Genomic DNA, 18,853 nt, shown 5'->3' with positions numbered 1-18,853 from the left:
CAGGCAAAGACCCCACACTCCCATCCAGCTACAGGCCAATCTCTCTCATTAATGTAGATCTTAAAATAATTTGCAAAGCCCTTGCCAAAAGATTAGAAAGTATTACTCCATTTATTGTACATCCAGATCAAACAGGCTTTATCAAGGGTCGGCACTCAGCCAATAATACACGTCGACTGATAAATATAATAGACTATTGTTCTATTAACAAATTAGAGACGACAATCGTGTCTTTAGATGCAGAGAAAGCATTTGATCGGGTAAATTGGAAATTCTTACTAGCAGTTCTGCAAAAATTTGGATTCGGTTCATCCTTTATAAACTGGATCAGAACACTACACAGCTCTCCGAATGCGCGAGTTAGGACAAATGATCTCATTTCACAAAGTTTCAGTCTGCAGAGGGGCACTAGGCAGGGCTGCCCACTCTCTCCCTCTCTTTTTGTAATTTTCATTGAGCCGCTAGCAGCAGCAATCCGTCAAAATGCAAATATTAAAGGGATTCAAACTGAAAATATGGACCATAAACTTAGCCTTTATGCTGATGATGTATTACTTTTCCTTGGGAATTCACAAGGCTCTCTTTTGAAGACTATCACACTGATAGATAAGTTCTCATCTATATCTGATTACTCTATCAATTGGAGTAAATCAACAGTTTTGCCTCTGAATTGTAATTTCCAGAGAACCTCTAGGACCCCACTAAAGTCAGGAAATATTAGATATTTAGGCATAAATTTTTCCGCCAGGCTCTCAGACTTGGTACGATTAAATCATATCCCCTTATTAAAAACAATAGAGGATGATCTCACACGTTGGAACAGTTTACCTATATCACTTATGGGGAGAGTTGCTGCCATTAAAATGATGGTTTTACCAAAAATTAATTATCTATTTTCATTGATCCCTAATAAACCTTCTATTCCTTGGTTCAAGTCACTAGATTCAAACATCTCAAAATTTTTATGGAAAAACAAACCGTCAAGAATAAGCTTAAAAACTTTACAAAAGCCAAAACACAGTGGAGGTCTAGAATTACCAAACTTTTATTACTATTTCTTAAGCAGTAGATTGCAGTATATTTCAAAGTGGATCAAATCCAACTCATTAGACAACCCATGGCTGGATCTAGAACAGGCGTTTTGTGGAAAAATAAAAATCTCAGATTTACCTTTCATTAGTTCCAGTATTAAACATCATAACTGCTATAAAGTCCTTAGTATAAATACCTCTCTGACAGCCTGGTGGGAATTTTTAAAAATAACTAAGTCTTCACTCATCCCCTGTAAACTAACACCCATTTGGAACAATCCAGATATTTGTCAGAAAAAGAAAATGCTGAATTTTCCGTTATGGCGTGATAAGGGTATAAATAACTTAGAACATATTATCCAAGATGGAAATTTTATCACGTTCCAAGAACTTATATCAAAATATAGAATTGGCAACGGTAGATTTCTGGAATATCAACAAGTTAAGTCCGTCCTACAGGGAAGATTTAACCTTAATCAATTGAATCTAGAAATGCCTACTTGGGTAACAGAATTTCTTAACCTCTGTACCCCAAAATTGTTATCAAAATTATATAAATTATTAATAAAAACTGATGATTCAGTTTCCCTCCCAATTACAAAATGGGAGCGTGATCTTTCTGTCAACCTGGATCAAAATTTATGGACAGAAATATGTTTAAATATCTTCAAAATGACTAAAAGACCCCAAATACAACTTGTACAATATAAGATTCTCCATAGAACATACTACACTGGACAAAGGATGTTCCAAATGGGCCTTACACACTCAAACATATGCACCCACTGTACAAGCAATTCAGAGGATAATCATCTACACGCTCTGTGGTCTTGTGTACCAGTTCAGAGATTTTGGCAGAGGATTTGTGAAGATCTATCCACATGGTTTAGCTGTCATATCCCAACTTCCCCCAGACTATGCATCTTAGGTGATGTCAGTGAATTAATTATGGAGTTAAATATATCACACATAGTTCTTACTGCCTTGTGCATCGCTAAGAAGATGATCCTCATGAACTGGAAGACAAAAAATAAACTATGTATTACTCAGTACAGAAATTTATTAGTAGATCATGTTAGTTTAGAGAGAATGTCTGCTTCATCTAAAAACAAATTGGAGGAATTTGACTCTCTTTGGTTCCCACTGCTCAGCTCCATTACTTAGTGGGGGTGGTGGGCTGCGGGCTCTGCTCCTGATGTGCTTTGTGGGGGGGTGGGGGGGGACTCCGGGGGCCTGGGTAGCTGGTAGCCTCCTGGGGCTGGGGTCCTGGGGCGACCTTCTGGTGATGTCTGTGTGCCTGTCCTGGTTGATGGTGGTGGGGGCTTGGATGGTGCTGCCTTCGGTCCTGGGGTGTGGGCGGGGTGCTTGGGGGGGTGGTGCCGGCCCTCGGTCGGTTGGCTGGTCTTCCCTGTGTGGCTTGGGGGCTGGGGTCTGGGGCCCCGGCACTGGGGCCGCGCCGGCTCCCGGTGGGCCCCCCCTGGCGCGGGGGGGGCCTCTGCTGTCCCGGCCGCGCCGCCGGGTGGGGTGGGTTGGCCTGACGTCGGGATGTCCGGTCTACGCTTTTGGGGCCCTGGGGTGCCTGCATTGCAGGGGGGTGGGGTGGGGGATGGGGCCGCGGTGGGGTGGTTGGGGGGGACTGGGCACTGCATTTCCATGCCCAGGCCAGTATGTCCTGTCGCCTGTTTGTGTCTATTGTTGAGTGAATGGGCATCTAGGAGGAGCGGGCCGCCCTCTGCGGTGGGGGCGAGGGCGCCAACCTCGGGTGCTGCAGTGCTCCGGGATGCTGTCACCGCGGCCCCGGGCTCACCTCCCCCTGCCCTGTGCTGGGGTGTGGGAGGTCGGGGTGCCTATTGAGCCAGCGGCCAGCTGGCTCTCTTCTTCCAGGATTTTTCCTGGTCATATGCCCCCCCCCCCCTCCCCCTCCCCATACACAAACACACACACACACACACACAGAATACACATCACTCACAGATGTAGGATGGAGAGGCCACGTGGAGAGCTGCACCACCACTTGCCTCTCCGTTTTAATTGCACTTTAGTCATTATAACTCACAACACATACACACTTACACCCTGATACACATAGGACCTTTGGGGCAGGCATGTTACTCAGAGGTTGATGAGATGGGCCGCTGAGGTGGCCCCACTCGGATCCTCGTCACTGTCTGTCTCCAAATTTTATTTGCACTTTAGACATGGAGGGTTTTGGGGGGGCAGTGTGGGCAAGCGCTGACGACCAACAGTTGGCGCTTGTGGCATAACTGTCCCCTCAATTTTAACTGCACCCTATACACCTCATTCACTCACAAACATTAACACATAGACCTACAAGTTGGGGAGGAGGAGGGGTGGATGGGTCATCTTACACCCCGATTTCTTGCGTCTCGCCCGGGGTAGGGGTCGGGTGGTTCCTTGGGGACCGGGCTGGTGGCGTCCTGGGGTCGCTGTTGGCCCTGGGGTGGTTTCCACTTGCCCCGCCTTCAGAGGGTGGGTAGCTATGGATGAATGTGTGTCTTTGTGTATTTGTCACCGTCTCCGTGAGTATGGGTGGGTGAGTGAATGTGTATGTATGGCATATCTGTGTGTGGGTAAGTATGTATGGGCATGTATGAGTATCTGTGTATAAATGTGTACACGGGTGTCTGGGTGTGTTTGTATGTATGGCTGGACCTGGGTCTGGGCCTTGTGCCTTGCCTCCTGGCCGCTCCTTGCTGGTTGCCTCCTCCCCCCTACCCCCCTGGGATGGGGGTGCCTCGGGGTTCCGGGGTGGGGCTGGGTGTTCTGGCGTGGGTACTGGCCTGCCCCCCTTGGGGGTGCGGTGCGGGGCTGCGTTGGCTTCTTCGGCGTGGGGGGGGGCTCTGTGGAGGGTCGGGCGGTCCTTGGGTGCCGTGGGCCCGGGAGCCCTGCCGCCGGCCAGTGCAGGGGGCTGGCCGCTGGGGGGGGGCTGGCTTCTCATCGCCTTGGGTTCCCTGGAGCCCTCGCTCCTCGACTGGGGGGGCTCCGTCTGAGACCACCCTCTCCCGTCTGCTGGGGTAGGTGTGCGGTTGTCTTTGGACTGAGTGGCCGGGGGTCTTCCTGGCCCTTGGGGGGCTGCTGGTGGCCTGGGGTTCTGGGGGCTTTCCGTACCTGCCTCTGGCTTCTGATGGGTGGAGCTGCAGCGTTTTGCCCTCATTGGTAAGTACGTTCCATGACACAGACACAAACATGACACAGACACAAACGCCCACTCAATCACAACTCAACAAAATTGTTGGTGTGCGTAACATGCTTTGTTAGTTTTGTTTTTCACACACAAATTTATTTTTGCAAGTATTGATAGTATTTTTTTTTATATGTTAAAGTGATGAACTATCTGATTAATAGACTTGTGCTCTTTCCCCTTTTTTTTTTTGCTCCCTTTCTCTCTCCCTTTTTCTTCTCTTTATTTTCCTCTTCTTCAGCCTGTCAGCTCTGGCTGTTACATAGTATGTGGAAAAATAACTCAGATAAATAAAATAAAGGGTTAAAACAACAACAAGAAGAGCCTATTGAGAACCTATAGAGCTCATCTTGAAATAGCAAATATGTTTGGCACAACAACGCATTCAGATCACAGTTCTGCTTGCAAGATCTACCAGACATGACAGGCTAAAAGAAAAAAAAAAAAAAAAAAAAAAAAAAAAAAAAAAAAAAAAAAAAAAAAAGAAAGATTCTTCCATGCGATGTAGGAAATCCCCTTTGGGAAAGCCGTTTGTATGGTGTTGCAAAGGTGGTGAATAGCAGCTTGGCATAGAGAGATGATGTATCACGAGTAACATATGGAGGTGGGGCCAAAGCCGTCACCCCATTAATTAGGGCATTATCTGTTTTGCCACTTCTTTAGCTCTTCTTTCTTTAGCTATTGATTTTCTATTCCTACATTCAGTTTCGTCCTTCCAAACACTTAAACGTTTCATTTGTTTTTCATATTCAGTCATTTTATAAGTTTTCACTTTTAGCTTCCTTTTTTCTTTCTGCTATAAGAGTTAAAGTAAAAATTTTCCATTACAGAAGCAAAGCTAAACACAAAGCACATGGGACAAGGGACTGTCAAAGTAAAACCGGAAACAACTAGACGGAGACAGAAATGCAGACTTGACACACCGTACAGGAAATAAACAACAAAACAGAACACATCAGACCAGAGACATGACAAAGGGACAGGATAGACACTAGAAAACAGAGACTCAGGGAAGACAGGAACAAAAGGAACTAGGAAATCAATATGTCAATAACAATAACTAATAACAGAACAGGAAACTATGATGGCTAATCAAACTGAAACAAACTAGGAACATAACAGAAACTCAAACAAAGCCTAAAAGAATACAAAACGCTGGGCACATGGCACAGGGCCATGACAGCCAAAGTTTGGGTTTTACCTGGGTACGTTTCCTCTGTGCAGGGACTTGTAAGTAAGGTTTGTAAGGTTTTTGATCCACACAGAACAGCTGCTCTGTGGGTTTTACGTATCAGGTTGTTTCTTCTGCTTACAGTTTAGTTCTCAGTTTATTTGCATTCCTGATTAATTAGTTTCACCTGTTGCTTGTTCCCCTATTACCCTGCTGTGTATTTAAAGTCTCAGTGTTTTGTAGTTTTGTGTAATGTCTAGGTTGATGTTTCCTGCTGTATGCCTTTGTGTTTCGAGTTTCGTGTTTCCTTGTTCAGCTGGTTCCTGACCAACTATTTGAGTTCAAGTGTTTACAATGAAATCTAAGTTGTATTTAACCTCTCGCATTGTGTCCTGCATTGGGGTCCTCCCTGCCTTGCCTGCAGCAGCCATGACAGGAGGTGAAACATCCAGAAGTAAGAATTTCAAAATTTACAATTTGTGGTTAATAGAAATACCAAAATACAGAAGAAGATTGACAAAAAATGGGCACCTCCAGTCATGTTTGTATATAATTTATCTAGGGCTGCAATGATTCATTGAGTAACTTGAATATCTCAATATCCGCAATGCAGACACTATGCAGTGACAACACTGTTATACTTTAACGTGAAGTCTGTCTGCACACAGTGAAGAGCAAAGAGGCGGAGCTGCTCCCAAGAAGGTGGGCTCAAATGGGATGAAAGAAATTGTTTTTCTACTGTCCAAAACAGCAGACCTTAAAATCTTTACTATAAATATATCAATTAAATTCTATAAACATTTTAAAATATAAAAATTAAAGTGTTTTACCCCTCTGGCCAGCAGAAATATACATGGGGCCAGTAAAACTCAGAGCCACTGACCCTGTGCTGTTACTCTGAATTATTATTAATTATTAACATGTCCACCATCAGAACGTTATAGAGTAAAGGCTGTTTTGTGCTCTATTTTAGGCTGTATATTCTATTTATTTTTGCATTTAAGAAAATGTTTTCTTCAAAACTCGGATTTAATATGGTACGTATTAAAACACTGCTTTCCACTTTAGAAATTGCATTGAGCAGTTTATTTTAAAAGACCTCTGTTTTCTCTTTTGAAGATTAACTATTACTCGTTAATAACACAAGTATTTCTATTTCAATTACTCAATGAACAGATGAATAATTAATAGAATACTTGATTACTAAAAAAAAAATAATCGATAGCTGTAGCTCTAATCTTATCTTCTTACTGATTTAGATGAGTAGACCAGGACAAACTGTGAGCACATGAGAGCTGATATAATAATCCTAGCCACAACGTGGTGCAGTAGTTATCACTTTTGCCTCACAGCAAGAAAACTGTAGAGTTAATATTTAATTCAAGGTTACAAGAGCTGGTTTTACCCCCACCCCCCGGATGCTTTGAAAGCCATTTCTACGCAGTTTGTAGTGTCTGAATACTTTGTGATCTTTCAGTCTGCTCTGTAGACGTGTCACCCTGCTCTCTGTGGCCATGGAGGACAAAACCCAAAAACCTGAAGGCCTCCAACTGAAGAGGCAAATTGGGTTGGTTGGCGGTGTAGCAATAGTTTCTGGAACCGTGATTGGATCTGGGATCTTCATGTCCCCAAAGTTTGTCCTGGGCTATGTGGGAAGCCCTGGTGCCAGTATGTTAATCTGGGCTCTGTCAGGAGTTCTATCTTTGTTTGCAGCTCTTTCCTACATTGAAGTTGGGACCATCATTCCTGAATCTGGTGGGGACTTTATGTACATCCTGAGGATCTATGGTTCATTCCCTGCCTTCTTTGCAGCAATCACTTTTATCTTGCTTCTGAAACCTTCCAGCATTGCAGCAAAGTCGATCAGCATTGCACAGTATGCCATGGCTCCATTTTATCCAGGCTGTGCACCTCCTCAGCTGGCTGTGAAATGTGTCGCAGCTTTTTGTATTCTGATTGTTGCCATCACCAACGCCCTGAATGTCCGAGTTGCTCTCAGAGTCCAAGTGGTCTTCTTGGTGGCCAAAGTGATTTCACTGACTTTCATTGTAATTGGAGGACTAGTGGAAGTCATAAGGAGCAGCACTGTGTTTGAGGAAAATTTTAAGGTTGAGAATGCTTTTAAAGACACTCAGTATTCTTTGAGCACTCTAGGAATGGCTGTCTTTCAAAGTCTCTGGTCTTACGCAGGCTGGGACAATTTGAACTGTGTCACTGAGGAGCTGAACAGACCAGAGGTGAGACTGAAAGGGATCAAATAGTAGCATTTATGCAAACAATATTTCTTTAAATGCAGCTTATCACCCGACAGGCAGTGCTTTGATAAAGATTATGCAGGAAAATATGACTGTCTCAGTGCTATACTGAGAAAGCTGAGCACTTAGTACTTTATGGCTTTTTTCCAAACTGTGAATTTGTGTTACAGGTGATTTGACTGTTCCACAGGGAATTTAATGTTTTTTATTTTTTTGAGGAATTTCCAAACTTCGGGATAAATAAAGTTTATCTTAAATAGTTAAAACTTCAGTGTGATTATCCTTTTTGTTCATAGCAGTTCATAATCATTGGGTCAATATCACCAAAAAGTGCTTTTGGGACTTCGTAAATCATCTAAACAAAATTTCAGTTTTCCAACTAATTTCATGTCCATTGCATCAAGTTGACTTTAGGCTGTTGTAAATGAATGTTGGTCAAGCTCCCACACTTTTTATGAATTTACTGCAAGCAAATAAAGAATGAGCACATTGTAAAATATGTCCACCCTGTCATGCACAAAGTCAAATGAAAATAAATGCATTTTCATACCAACGTGATTATACAATGCACATTTTCAGATAGCTAGTTTGTCCCTTGCTCAACAATAATATTTATTTGGCAAAATAAGGCATTTGAAAATAGTGAAATAATTGCAAATTGCTTGTGTCTTCAAAGAATCTGTGATAGCTTTTCAAACAATATTATTTGGCAGTGATTAGTTTATTAAGAAAATGTGAAAAGCTTTTACTAACTTGTGACAATAACTTGAATATTTTCAAAAAAATGAAAAATTACAGGGTGGACAAAAATGTGTTAACTGCTGACATGAATAGATTTATTGAGAGCTTTCTCAATAAAAGTGGACATTGCACAATATAAATATGAACATTCATAAGCTTTTTGCATCACAATTAAGATATATAATGGGGTCTAAGGTGGCAAAAGGAAGTGTATGACAAATTGCTTCTCTGGGAGTCACTTCCTAAGTTCTTCATTGTATCGTATGCAAACTCTCCTGCATTTTTGTCTTAAGTTGTGTGACTGTTTGCTTGTGTCCAGTTGCCATTTGACTAACATAATCTTTCAGAGGGCAGCACGGTGGCGTGGTGGTTAGCACTGCTGCCTCACAGTTAGAATGACATCTAGAAGCTCCAGGTTTGATTCCACTTTGGCCCGAACCTCTCTCTCTGTGTGGAGTTTGTATGTTCTCCACGTGTCTGCTTGGGTTTCCTTCCACAGTCCAAAGATATGCACTTACTGGGGTTAGGTTAATTAGTCACTCTAAATTGTGTGTGAATGCGAAGGTGTGAATGGTTGTCTGTGTTGGCCCTGCAACAGGCTGGTGACCTGTACAGGGTGTACCCTGCCTCTCGCCCTATGTCAGCTGGGATAGGCTCCACCCCCCTCGTGACCCTGAACAGGATAAGTGCAAGAGAATGGATGGATGGGTGGAATCTTGTAGCAACAAGGATGTTACTTTAAAAAAAAAAATCTCAATTGTACTGATGCATTTCTCCCATAGCAAGTTAAGGCAGCAGGATACACCTTTCTCTATCCTTTTTTTTTCCATTTCCCCCCTTCTCTGTCTCACTGAGCTCAGGGATACCCTTCTTCTTTCCAGTGTTTCTGTCTTTATCTCGTCCTCTGTCTGGGGCAGCATCATGTTGTTCCTAATATTGCCTTGCTGTCTCTGCTCCACCTGGACTCATTGCTTTAAAAAGACAATACAAAACTCACCAATGATTGGCCCTTTTTAGCATTATGAGCCTAATTTGAGAAAAAAGTTCAAAGAACTCTTAAATTATCACCATCTCATCAAAATATGTAAAAAAAAAAAAAAATCCCAACTATACAATACAAAGTCCACCCTGTCGTGGGGTTTGGCGACAGGGTGGACATTTTTGGACTAATTTAGTATCTAAGAAGCACATGGTGGACATCAGCTACCAGAGCTATTGGTTATTGAAGGAGACCACATGATGTTTTCAAAATATATTTAAATTTTCGGAAATTAGGAAATATAAGTGTAGCTACTCACTGTAGCTGCCGCAGCTGTTTCAGCCTCCATTGAAGAAATACAGATTCAGGGTGCTGATGTTACTGACTTTATTAGTTGGTCTCTTAAAGGGGCAATTACTCCATGATGACAGGGTGGACAGTAGTTTTAGGGACATACACAAAATGTTAAATAAAATAATAAAAATGGAGACAAAAAAATCTAAATGGTTTGTTTTACCCAATAATTTGGTAAGAGTAATAAGAACATTTAAAAAGTGTTTTCATTTTGTGCCATTTGATACCTTAATACACTGCTTCAAAGGAGCAGACCAGCGTGTGGGACATAGGAAAAACAGATACATCCAACCAAAGAAAATGGTATAAAATTAGTGAAATTCATCTTAAGAAACTTGTTCTTATACTGATGTGTGTGTCAGTGTATCCACATTTATAATAATACCTAAAATTTTCATTATTTTGAAACATGTTAACAATGATTTATTGATTCTGATGAGGACACTAAAAGGTACTTTATACTGATATTGACCCAATTAACCAGTCTGCTATCTGCATGAAACTTAGTGCACTGTCCTTTTCTGTTATTTCAGACTTAAATCAAAGTCTGAAATAACACTTTATGGCTTTTTCCCCAAGCTCTGAATTCGTGTTTCAGGTGATTTATCAACTTTGTTCTAGCACATCACAATAATGCTCTGTAAATCAGTGATCAAACTGTCTGAGGTGTTGTACAAGGTTATCAAAGGTAGATGAGAGGACATTACTTGGATTGCTGTAATCGCAGTCCTAATTCTAATTTAATATCAAAGACTGTAAATAAAGATATGCTGTGAATATAAGATATGAGGATGATGCAATAGAATATGTTTTGACAACAAGAAGCATTTCAACCAACATTGTTTCTGCATCTCCAACGTTTCAAGAACAAATAATGAGTTTTTGTGCCAGAGCTTGGCAGTATTAGTATATGACTGTTCCACAGGGAATTTAATGTTTTTCATTTTGTTGAGGAATTTTTAAACTTTGGGATAAATAAAGTTTATCTTAAATAGTTAAAACTTCAGTGTGATCATCCTTTTTGTTCAGAGCAGTTCATAATAATTCACTAGTGCACTGTCCTTTTCTGTTATTTCAGACTTAAATCAAATTTAATTACAACAGTTCAGGTTTGGAAAGCATTTTTTTTCATGCTTTGGCAAACTATGAAAAAAAAAAATATTCAAGTGGGCTTCATGTTATTCTGTGACACTGATTTGTTAATTTACAAAGTCTGGTGCAACCAAAGTTTAACCACAGCACACTAAGCTAGTCATGTTGCCCTTCATTTGTTTTCCTTTCTTTCTCTTTTGGCACAGGTAAATCTTCCCAGGGCGGTGCTGATAGCCATTTCTCTGGTGACTACTCTGTACCTGCTGGTGAATGTGAGCTATCTGACAGTAATGACACCTAAAGAGCTTGTGTCCTCAAGCGCAGTAGCAGTTACCTGGGGGTAAGACAACACCTGATCTCAGCTTGAAAAGATCTTATAAATGCTTCAGCCACTGAGCGAGAAGGAAACCAGGAGAAATCATCTTCTGTGTACAGATGTACGATATGCATTCATTTTACTGATGGTCAGACAAATACTGCTGTTACTCTTCTAAGGTGAATCATCACCTTATCGTGGTAAAGAAGTTTGTGTGTCCCAGTGATTCCAGGAGCTATGTTGCTCCGCAGCCTAGTGCCCTGGTCTCATGGCAAATTGGTCCTGGGTGAGGGGCCAGAGAAAGAGTGATTCCAGAGACCCCTATTGAAGATACATCAAGGGAACTGTTTACCCTGCCCTGGATAGGGTTACTGGGGCCCCACCCTGGAGCCAGGTCTAGGGAGAGAGCTCAAGGACGATCCATCTGGTGGCTGGGCATTAGTCTGTGGTGCCCGGGTGGGTGCAGTCCAAAGAGGAGACAAGGGTCTGTCCTCCAGTAGGCCCACTACCCGAAGGATTCGTTGTTGGAGTTAGGTGTAGTATGTGTTGGGCAGTGGCCAAGGGCATAGGCCGTGGAGGACTGATCCCCGGCTATCAAGACTGGCTATCGGGACATGGAATGTCACGTCTCTGGTGCAGAAGGAGCCTGAGCTAGTACGTGTGTTTGAGAGATACCGGCTAGATATAGTCGGGCTCAACTCAATGCATGGCCTGGGTTCTGCAATTTGGAGTTGCTCTCGGGGAGAGGCGGTGAGCTGGGGTGGGTATTCTTGTATCCCCTCGGCTTACTGCATGTACGTTGAACTTGTCACTGGTGGACGAGAGGGTTGCTTCCCTGCCCCTTTGAGCTGGAGAATGGGTCTTGTCTGTTGTTTGTGCTTATGCGCCAAATGACAGTTCAGAGTACCCACCCTTCCCGGAGTCACTGGGTGGGGTGCTCAAGGGTGCTCCATCTGGTGACTCCATCATCCTACTGGAAGACCTCAACACTCACGTGGGCAGTGATAAAGAGACCTGGAGGGGCGTCCTTGGGAGGAACGGCCTGCCTGATCTAAACCTGAATGGTGTTTTGTTATTGGACTTCTGTGTAAACCACAGTTTGTCCATAACCACTCTTGGACAAAGAGAGGAGCTGAGCTATCAACTGATCACCATCAGGTAGCGAAGGAGGGTGCGGGACAAACCTGGTGCACCTGAATGTATAGTGAGGGTGCGCTGGGAATGTATGGCAGAGGCCCCTGTTCGCAAGCTCTTCAACTCCCGCCTCTGGCAGAGCTTTGACAGCATTCCGAGGGAGGCTGAGGACGTTGAGTCTGAGGCTGCTGCTCAGAGCTGCGGCTACAAGGTGGTTGGTGCCTGTCATGGTGGTAATCCCCAAACCAGATGGTGGTCACTAGAGGTGATGGGCACCGTCAGGCTCCCTTCACATCGGGCTTGGTTGGCAGCTGACGGGTACCAGTAGGCCAAGCGGAACGTGGCTTGGGCAGTGGCTGAAGCAAAATCTCAGGTATGGGAGGAGTTTGGTGAGGTCATGAAAAAAGACTTTTGTATGGCCTCAAAGTGATTCTGGCAAACTGTCAGGCAACTCAGAAGGGAAAAACAGTGCTCTACCCACACGGTTTATAGTGTGGGTGGGGCACTGCTGACTTTAACTGAGGAGGTGGAAGGAATACTTTGAGGGCCTTCTTAATCCTGCTCCCACTGTAGTGGAAGCAGAGTCTGTGGATGAGGGGGCTGACTTGCCCGTGACTGGGGGTGAGGTCATTGAGGTGGTTAAACAACTCCTTGGTGGCAGGGACCCTGGCGTGGATGAGATTTGCCTGAGTTCCTAAAGGCTCTGGATATTGTAGGGCTGTCCTGGTTGACACGCCTCTACAACATTGCATGGAGGTCTGGGATGGTGCCACTAGATTTGCAGAGTGGGATGGTGGTCCCCATCTTTAACAAGGGATACCAGAGGGTGTGCTCCAACTATAGGGGGATCACATTCCTCAGCATTTCCGGTAAGGTCTATGCCAGAGTGCTGGAAAGGAGGGTCCATCCATTAGTCAAACCTCAAATTAGAGAGGAACAATACCATTTTCATCCTGGTAGTGGAAGACTGGACCAGATCTTTATCCTCTTGAGGATATTCGAGTGTGCGTGGGATATTGCCCATGAAGTCTGCATGTGTTTTGGGGACTTGGAGAAGGCATTTGACTGTGTCCATTGTGGTATTGTGTGGGGGGTGCTGCAGGAGTATAGGGTGTCTGGGCCGTTGTTGTAGGCCATTCAATCCCTGTACACACGAAGAGAGAGCTTATTCTGTATTGCCGGCCATAGGTTGGACTCGTTGTTGGACCTGTGTATGTTGGACTTTGTCAGGGCTTCCTTTTGTCACCAATTCTAGGCGTAGCCAAGTGGCAGATGGCTTCCGCCTTGGTGGCCTCAGACTCTGATCTCTTTATCAGGTAGTGGCCTCCAGCTTGCAGTGGAATGGTTTGCAGCCGAGTGTGAAGCGGCTGGCATGAGAATCAGTGCCTCTAAGTCAGAGACCATGGTCCTTAGCCAGAAAAGGGTGGATTGCCCACTCCGGCTCAGGGACGGTTTGCTGGCCCAGCTGGCAGAGTTCATGAGTGATGGGAGAAGGGAGTAGGAGATTGACAGATGGATTGGGGCTACGTCTGTAGTGATCTGGACGCTGCACCGGTTCACCGTGATGAAGAGGGAGCTGAGTGTGAAAGCGAAGCTGTAGATTCACCAGTCAATCTACGTCCCTACCCTCACCCATGGTCATGCGCTTTGGGTAGTAACCAAAAGAATGAGATTGCAAATACAAGCGGCAGAAATTAGCTTCCTCTGAAGGCTGGCTGGCCTCTCCCTTAGAAATTCAGGAGGGGCTCAGAGTAGAGCCACTGCTCTGAAAAGAGCCAGTTGAGGTGGTTTGAGGATCTAACTAGGATGCCTTTTGGGTGAAGTGTTCTGGGCATGTCCTACTGGGAGGAGGCCCTGGGGCAGACTCGGGACACACTGGACAGGTTATATTTCTTGGGTGGCCTGGGACAGCCTTGGGGTCCCCCACCCCGGATAAGCTGGAGGAGGTCCCTGCATAGAGGGAAGCCTGGGCTTCTCTGCCTAGGCTGCTGCCCCCGCAACCTGGCCCCAGATAAGCGGAGGAAAATGGATGGATGTTAAAGACACAAACTGGATGGATGGATGTAGTTGTCCGGTCTGTATTTTGAAGCCTCTATATTAGCATTTTATCCCCTGCCATGTTGGGGTTGTTTTGGAGCTAGAAGTGACCATATTTGGATTAAAAGTTATCTTAATGCTTCCATGAATCTGCAAACTGTATGAAACTGATACAGATGAGTGCCAATTAGTGCTGAGAGAGAAAATACAAGAATTTTACTCAACAAAACTATAGCACAAAATTTTTTCTGGGCTAATCATTACAGCAAGCCATGCTGCTTGAAGGTCAGTGACGAGTGGTTCAGTGGAGGAGGTAACTAGACCTGAAGCTCCAGTACAATGTCTCCATATAGTGGAGGTGTGGCTTGGCAGAAAACCAGCCTGTGTAATTTCAATTTGTAAAAGAATCCAGATCCCAGACAATGCACCAATACACACAGCAAGACTGGTGAAAGATTGGTTTGATGAACATGAAAGTGAAGTTGAACATCTCCCATGACCTGCACAGTCACCAGATCTAAATAGCCACTTTGGGGTGTTTTGGAGGAGCGAGTCAGGAAACGTTTTCCTCCACCAGCATCACGTCGTGCAGCATGCAAAATAGGGAGCAGCTATAACAGAAACAGTAACTGCACTGTCATGTTCATCATGTAACACATTGTGAGATGTTTTGTAACAGAAATAATTTCCATACAGGAATAAGGTGCTGGGCAGCTGGGGGTGGATCATGTCTGTGGCTGCAGCCTTGTCAGCTTTTGGTTCTCTAAATGGGACGTTCTTCAGCAGCGGCCGTGTGTGCTTTGTTGCTGCCAGGGAGGGACTAATGGTAACAGCCTCTCTACCTTATGAGAATACATACACCTGTTTAAATTAATGATGGTGCAGAGTGTTATACAGACCTGTGTTGGTTTTGTAGCCAGATATTCTGTCCATGGCCCACGTCCACAGACTGACTCCATCTCCAGCACTGATCTTCACTACGGTGATCTCTCTGGTGGTGCTGATTCCTGGAGACTTTCAGAGTATTATCAGTTACTCCAGGTGAAGACTGACTCTGTTTCTGCTTTATTCCTAATTTATAGCTTTTCCTGTTTGTCTTACATTCCTCTTCTTTCACTGTTTTCAGTTTCACCTCCTGGATGTTCCACACCATCGTTCTGTCTGGGCTCATCTATTTCAAAATCAAGAAGTCGGACCTTCCCAGGCCATACAAGGTCAGTGTCATGCACTAGGTTCTCTTTTTTTTAAAGCTACATGAGAATCACATCTTGTTCCCATGCCTGGTTTTTCCTCTCCCCACAGGTTCCCATTATACTTCCTATACTGGTCCTCATTGCTGCGATATTCCTTGTGCTGGCACCCATCATAGACAATCCTCAAATTGAGTACCTCTATGTGGCTTCATTTATCTTAAGTGGTGTTATAGTCTACATACCCTTCATCCATTATAAGCTCTGCCCAGGTCTGCTGGACAAGTTAACAGCGTTCCTGCAGCTATTCTTAGAGGTCGCCCCGGCAAAAAAAAACCTGTAATTTCTACTGAACACTCACAGATAGCATCTCCAATATGATTCAGATAACTCAAACATATAAAATAAGCCTGGCTGAATGATTTAGCTTTACAATATATTGTATGTAATTATATGTGAAAATGTTTTACTTCTGTTATTGTAAATTTACAACTTTCAGTTCTTTATAAAAGATTATTTGCAAATTGTTTCAGTTTAAAACACATTAAGATGACAGGAAAAAAATGAAATCCATATTTGTTTTTGAAAGATGCTGATTTGGGGTTTTAACAGGGGCGCAGTTATATACTTTCTGAGGTTTATGGGACACATTTTGTGCCACTGGATTTTAATACAATGACCTATCAAACATACATATATGTATTTGGTAAACGCTAAACCTACTATAAGTCATCATTTTAGAGCACTATAGTGCTACCATTTCCTGCATGCCAGTCTCTTTCCGCTTTCCATTCATCTATCAGTATGTAATCAACAAATGCGGTATCACAAAACATTTGTCTGATTTATACATACACATATATATATATACACACACACATATATATATATATATATATATATATATATATATATATATATATATTATACACAATGTTTGCAAGATTAAAAAAGTATAATGTCCTGTTGCTATGTTGGGAAACTAATTATTAGCACAGAATCACCTGAGATCAAAAAATGCAGAAGTAGTTGGGTTATAATGAAACAATTTATGATGCAGTTGTGTCAAATGTCGGTGAGAATATACTTCTACTTGTGCATCTTCTGTCCGAAGGACTAAAGAGGAGAGGTGTCAAGTGTGCAAGATGGGGCGTATATCTGTGTGGCTGATGAGGGTGGACCCCAGAATGCAGGACTCAGAGACAGAAATAAATTTAAAACGTGATTTAAAAGGTGACGAGAAGGGAAACGATAAACAGGGTTAGACTGGGCTGGATGGGTGCCAGAACCAAATACAAAAAAAACCAACGGATAAGGTGACACACAGCAGGAATACATCGACGACAACGCGACAAGGAACAGACACAGACTGAGGACTTAAATACACTCACTAGGTAATCAGGGAACAGGCAACAGGTGAAGGCACAGCTGAACGTAATTAAACAAAGGAGACAAGGGGAAGCAAAGCTAAACACAAAGCACATGGGACAAGGGACTGTCAAAGTAAAACCAGAAACAACTAGATGGAGACAGAAATGCAGACTTGACACACTGTACAGGAAATAAACAACAAAACACAACACATCAGACCAGAGACATAGCAGAGGTACAGGACACACACTAGAACACAGAGACGCAGCAAAGACAGGAAAAAATGGAACTAGGAAATCAATATATTAATAACAATAACTAATAACAGGAGAGGAAATTATGATGGAAAGTCAAAACCAAAACAAACTAGAAACATAACAGAATCTCAATGAAAACAAAGTCTAAAACAATAAGACACAAAACGCAGGCACACAGCCCAGGACCATGCCAGTTTGGGTTTACCTGGCTACGTCTCCTCTGTACAGGGACTTGTAATTCCAGTTGGCTCGGTTTTTGATCCGCACAGAACAGCTGCTCTGTGGGCGAATGGAGGTCATCCAACCAGGAGAAATGGCTCGCTAACTGAGGAGCCTCCAATCTGCATAGTTTCACACACAAACATAAATACAGAACACAAGCAAGGTTATATGTAGTGTAGTAGTGTTGTACATAGAGCATTTATTTTATTGATCTTCAATACAGTGCGATGAATTTCTAAAAAGCCAAAATGCTCTCTTATTCACAAGGCCAGATGCCCTTCCTGACACAACCTCCAGGGATTTGTGTCCAGATCCACATCATTTTGGATCCAGGCATTGAATTTGTGCACGGTATGGAAGCAACATTAAGCCCTGGTAGAGATATGCAGCAACTCCTGGCAATAGGTGTTATGGAGTGATGAATCTAGATTTTAAATTTTTGGTTCAAATTGACAATATGTACAGAGGAGGTTGGGAGAGGGGTACAACAGTTGAGTATCTACAGCATGGTGAAGGCTCTGTCATGGTTGGGGCTGCATTTCAGACAGTGGTGCTGGAGATCTTGTCAAAATCGATGAATTATGAACACACAAAAGTACCATCAGATTTTGATCCACCATGCAATACCATGTAGAAAGCATCTGATTGGCAGTCACTTCATTTTTCAGCACGACAATGATCCCAAACACACTGGCAGTGCAGTAAAAGCATGTTTGAATAGAAAATACAATGAAACGCTATCAGTCATGGATTGGTCTCCCCAGAGTCAGGACGGCGACATTACTGAAGCAGTGTGGGATCATATAAAGGCAGCCAACATCCAAAGAAGATCTTTGAAGCCTGGAGAACTATTCCTGAAGACTATTTAAAGGAATTATAAGGAAGCTGCCTCAGAGACTTCAGGCTGTGCAGAAGAACAGAGGTGGCTACACCAAATACTGACTTTCAAGCTTGTTAGAATTGTACAAACTCTGTTTATACCTTATTTACTGTATTTGCATGTGGTCATTAAATTAATGGTACATCCCATGGTATCTAAAGGTTTGTTATAGAATAAACAGAATAAAGGGGAAAGTAATAAAAGAATCAGCTGATTTTTTTTTAAGGGGTGAGGAGAGAGGCACCAACTGATTTGTCATGAAATGACCCCAACAGCTTTAATATTTAATAAACTGTTGATGCAGTGATGCAAGTAGGGCGGGTTAAAGGTACCTACAGATACTGAAACGTTTTTTGAATCATAAAGAAGTGAAACCATTGCTGTTTTAGCTCCAGAATCCACCGCACGCCCCCTCTGAGATCTGTAATGAGACATCGCTGAAACTGGCATTTTTTTTTATTATTGGTGGAAACAAACTTCCACAGAAATGTCCCGAAGGTGGTCTTCAGAGACTGACGCACAACCTGACAGTCCCCCCCCCATCACCTTGAATAAATAAGTAATGGTTTCACTAGAAAAAAAAATCATTTGCTGTCATTGCTGAGAACCTTACAAATGTTT

The 18,853-nt window shown here is 43.2% G+C and overlaps 1 protein-coding gene across 1 annotated transcript; it reads left to right on the top strand.

Annotated features, from left to right (window-relative positions):
- The first annotated feature begins 6,918 nt into the window (after positions 1–6,918).
- LOC115773076 (b(0,+)-type amino acid transporter 1-like) lies at positions 6,919–15,845 on the top strand. The gene is made up of 6 exons (XM_030719585.1): positions 6,919–7,641; positions 11,032–11,165; positions 15,009–15,138; positions 15,229–15,353; positions 15,439–15,526; positions 15,615–15,845. The coding sequence occupies exons 1-6, from the start codon at positions 6,919–6,921 to the stop codon at positions 15,843–15,845; spliced, it is 1,431 nt and encodes a 476-aa protein (XP_030575445.1).
- Positions 15,846–18,853: the final 3,008 nt, after the last annotated feature.

This window comes from Archocentrus centrarchus, chromosome 22 (genome assembly GCF_007364275.1).
Source record: "Archocentrus centrarchus isolate MPI-CPG fArcCen1 chromosome 22, fArcCen1, whole genome shotgun sequence".
Classification (NCBI taxonomy): Eukaryota; Metazoa; Chordata; class Actinopteri; order Cichliformes; family Cichlidae; genus Archocentrus; species Archocentrus centrarchus.
The sequence above is the reverse complement of the archived record's forward strand: the minus strand, read 5'-3'. Positions and strand labels throughout refer to the sequence as shown.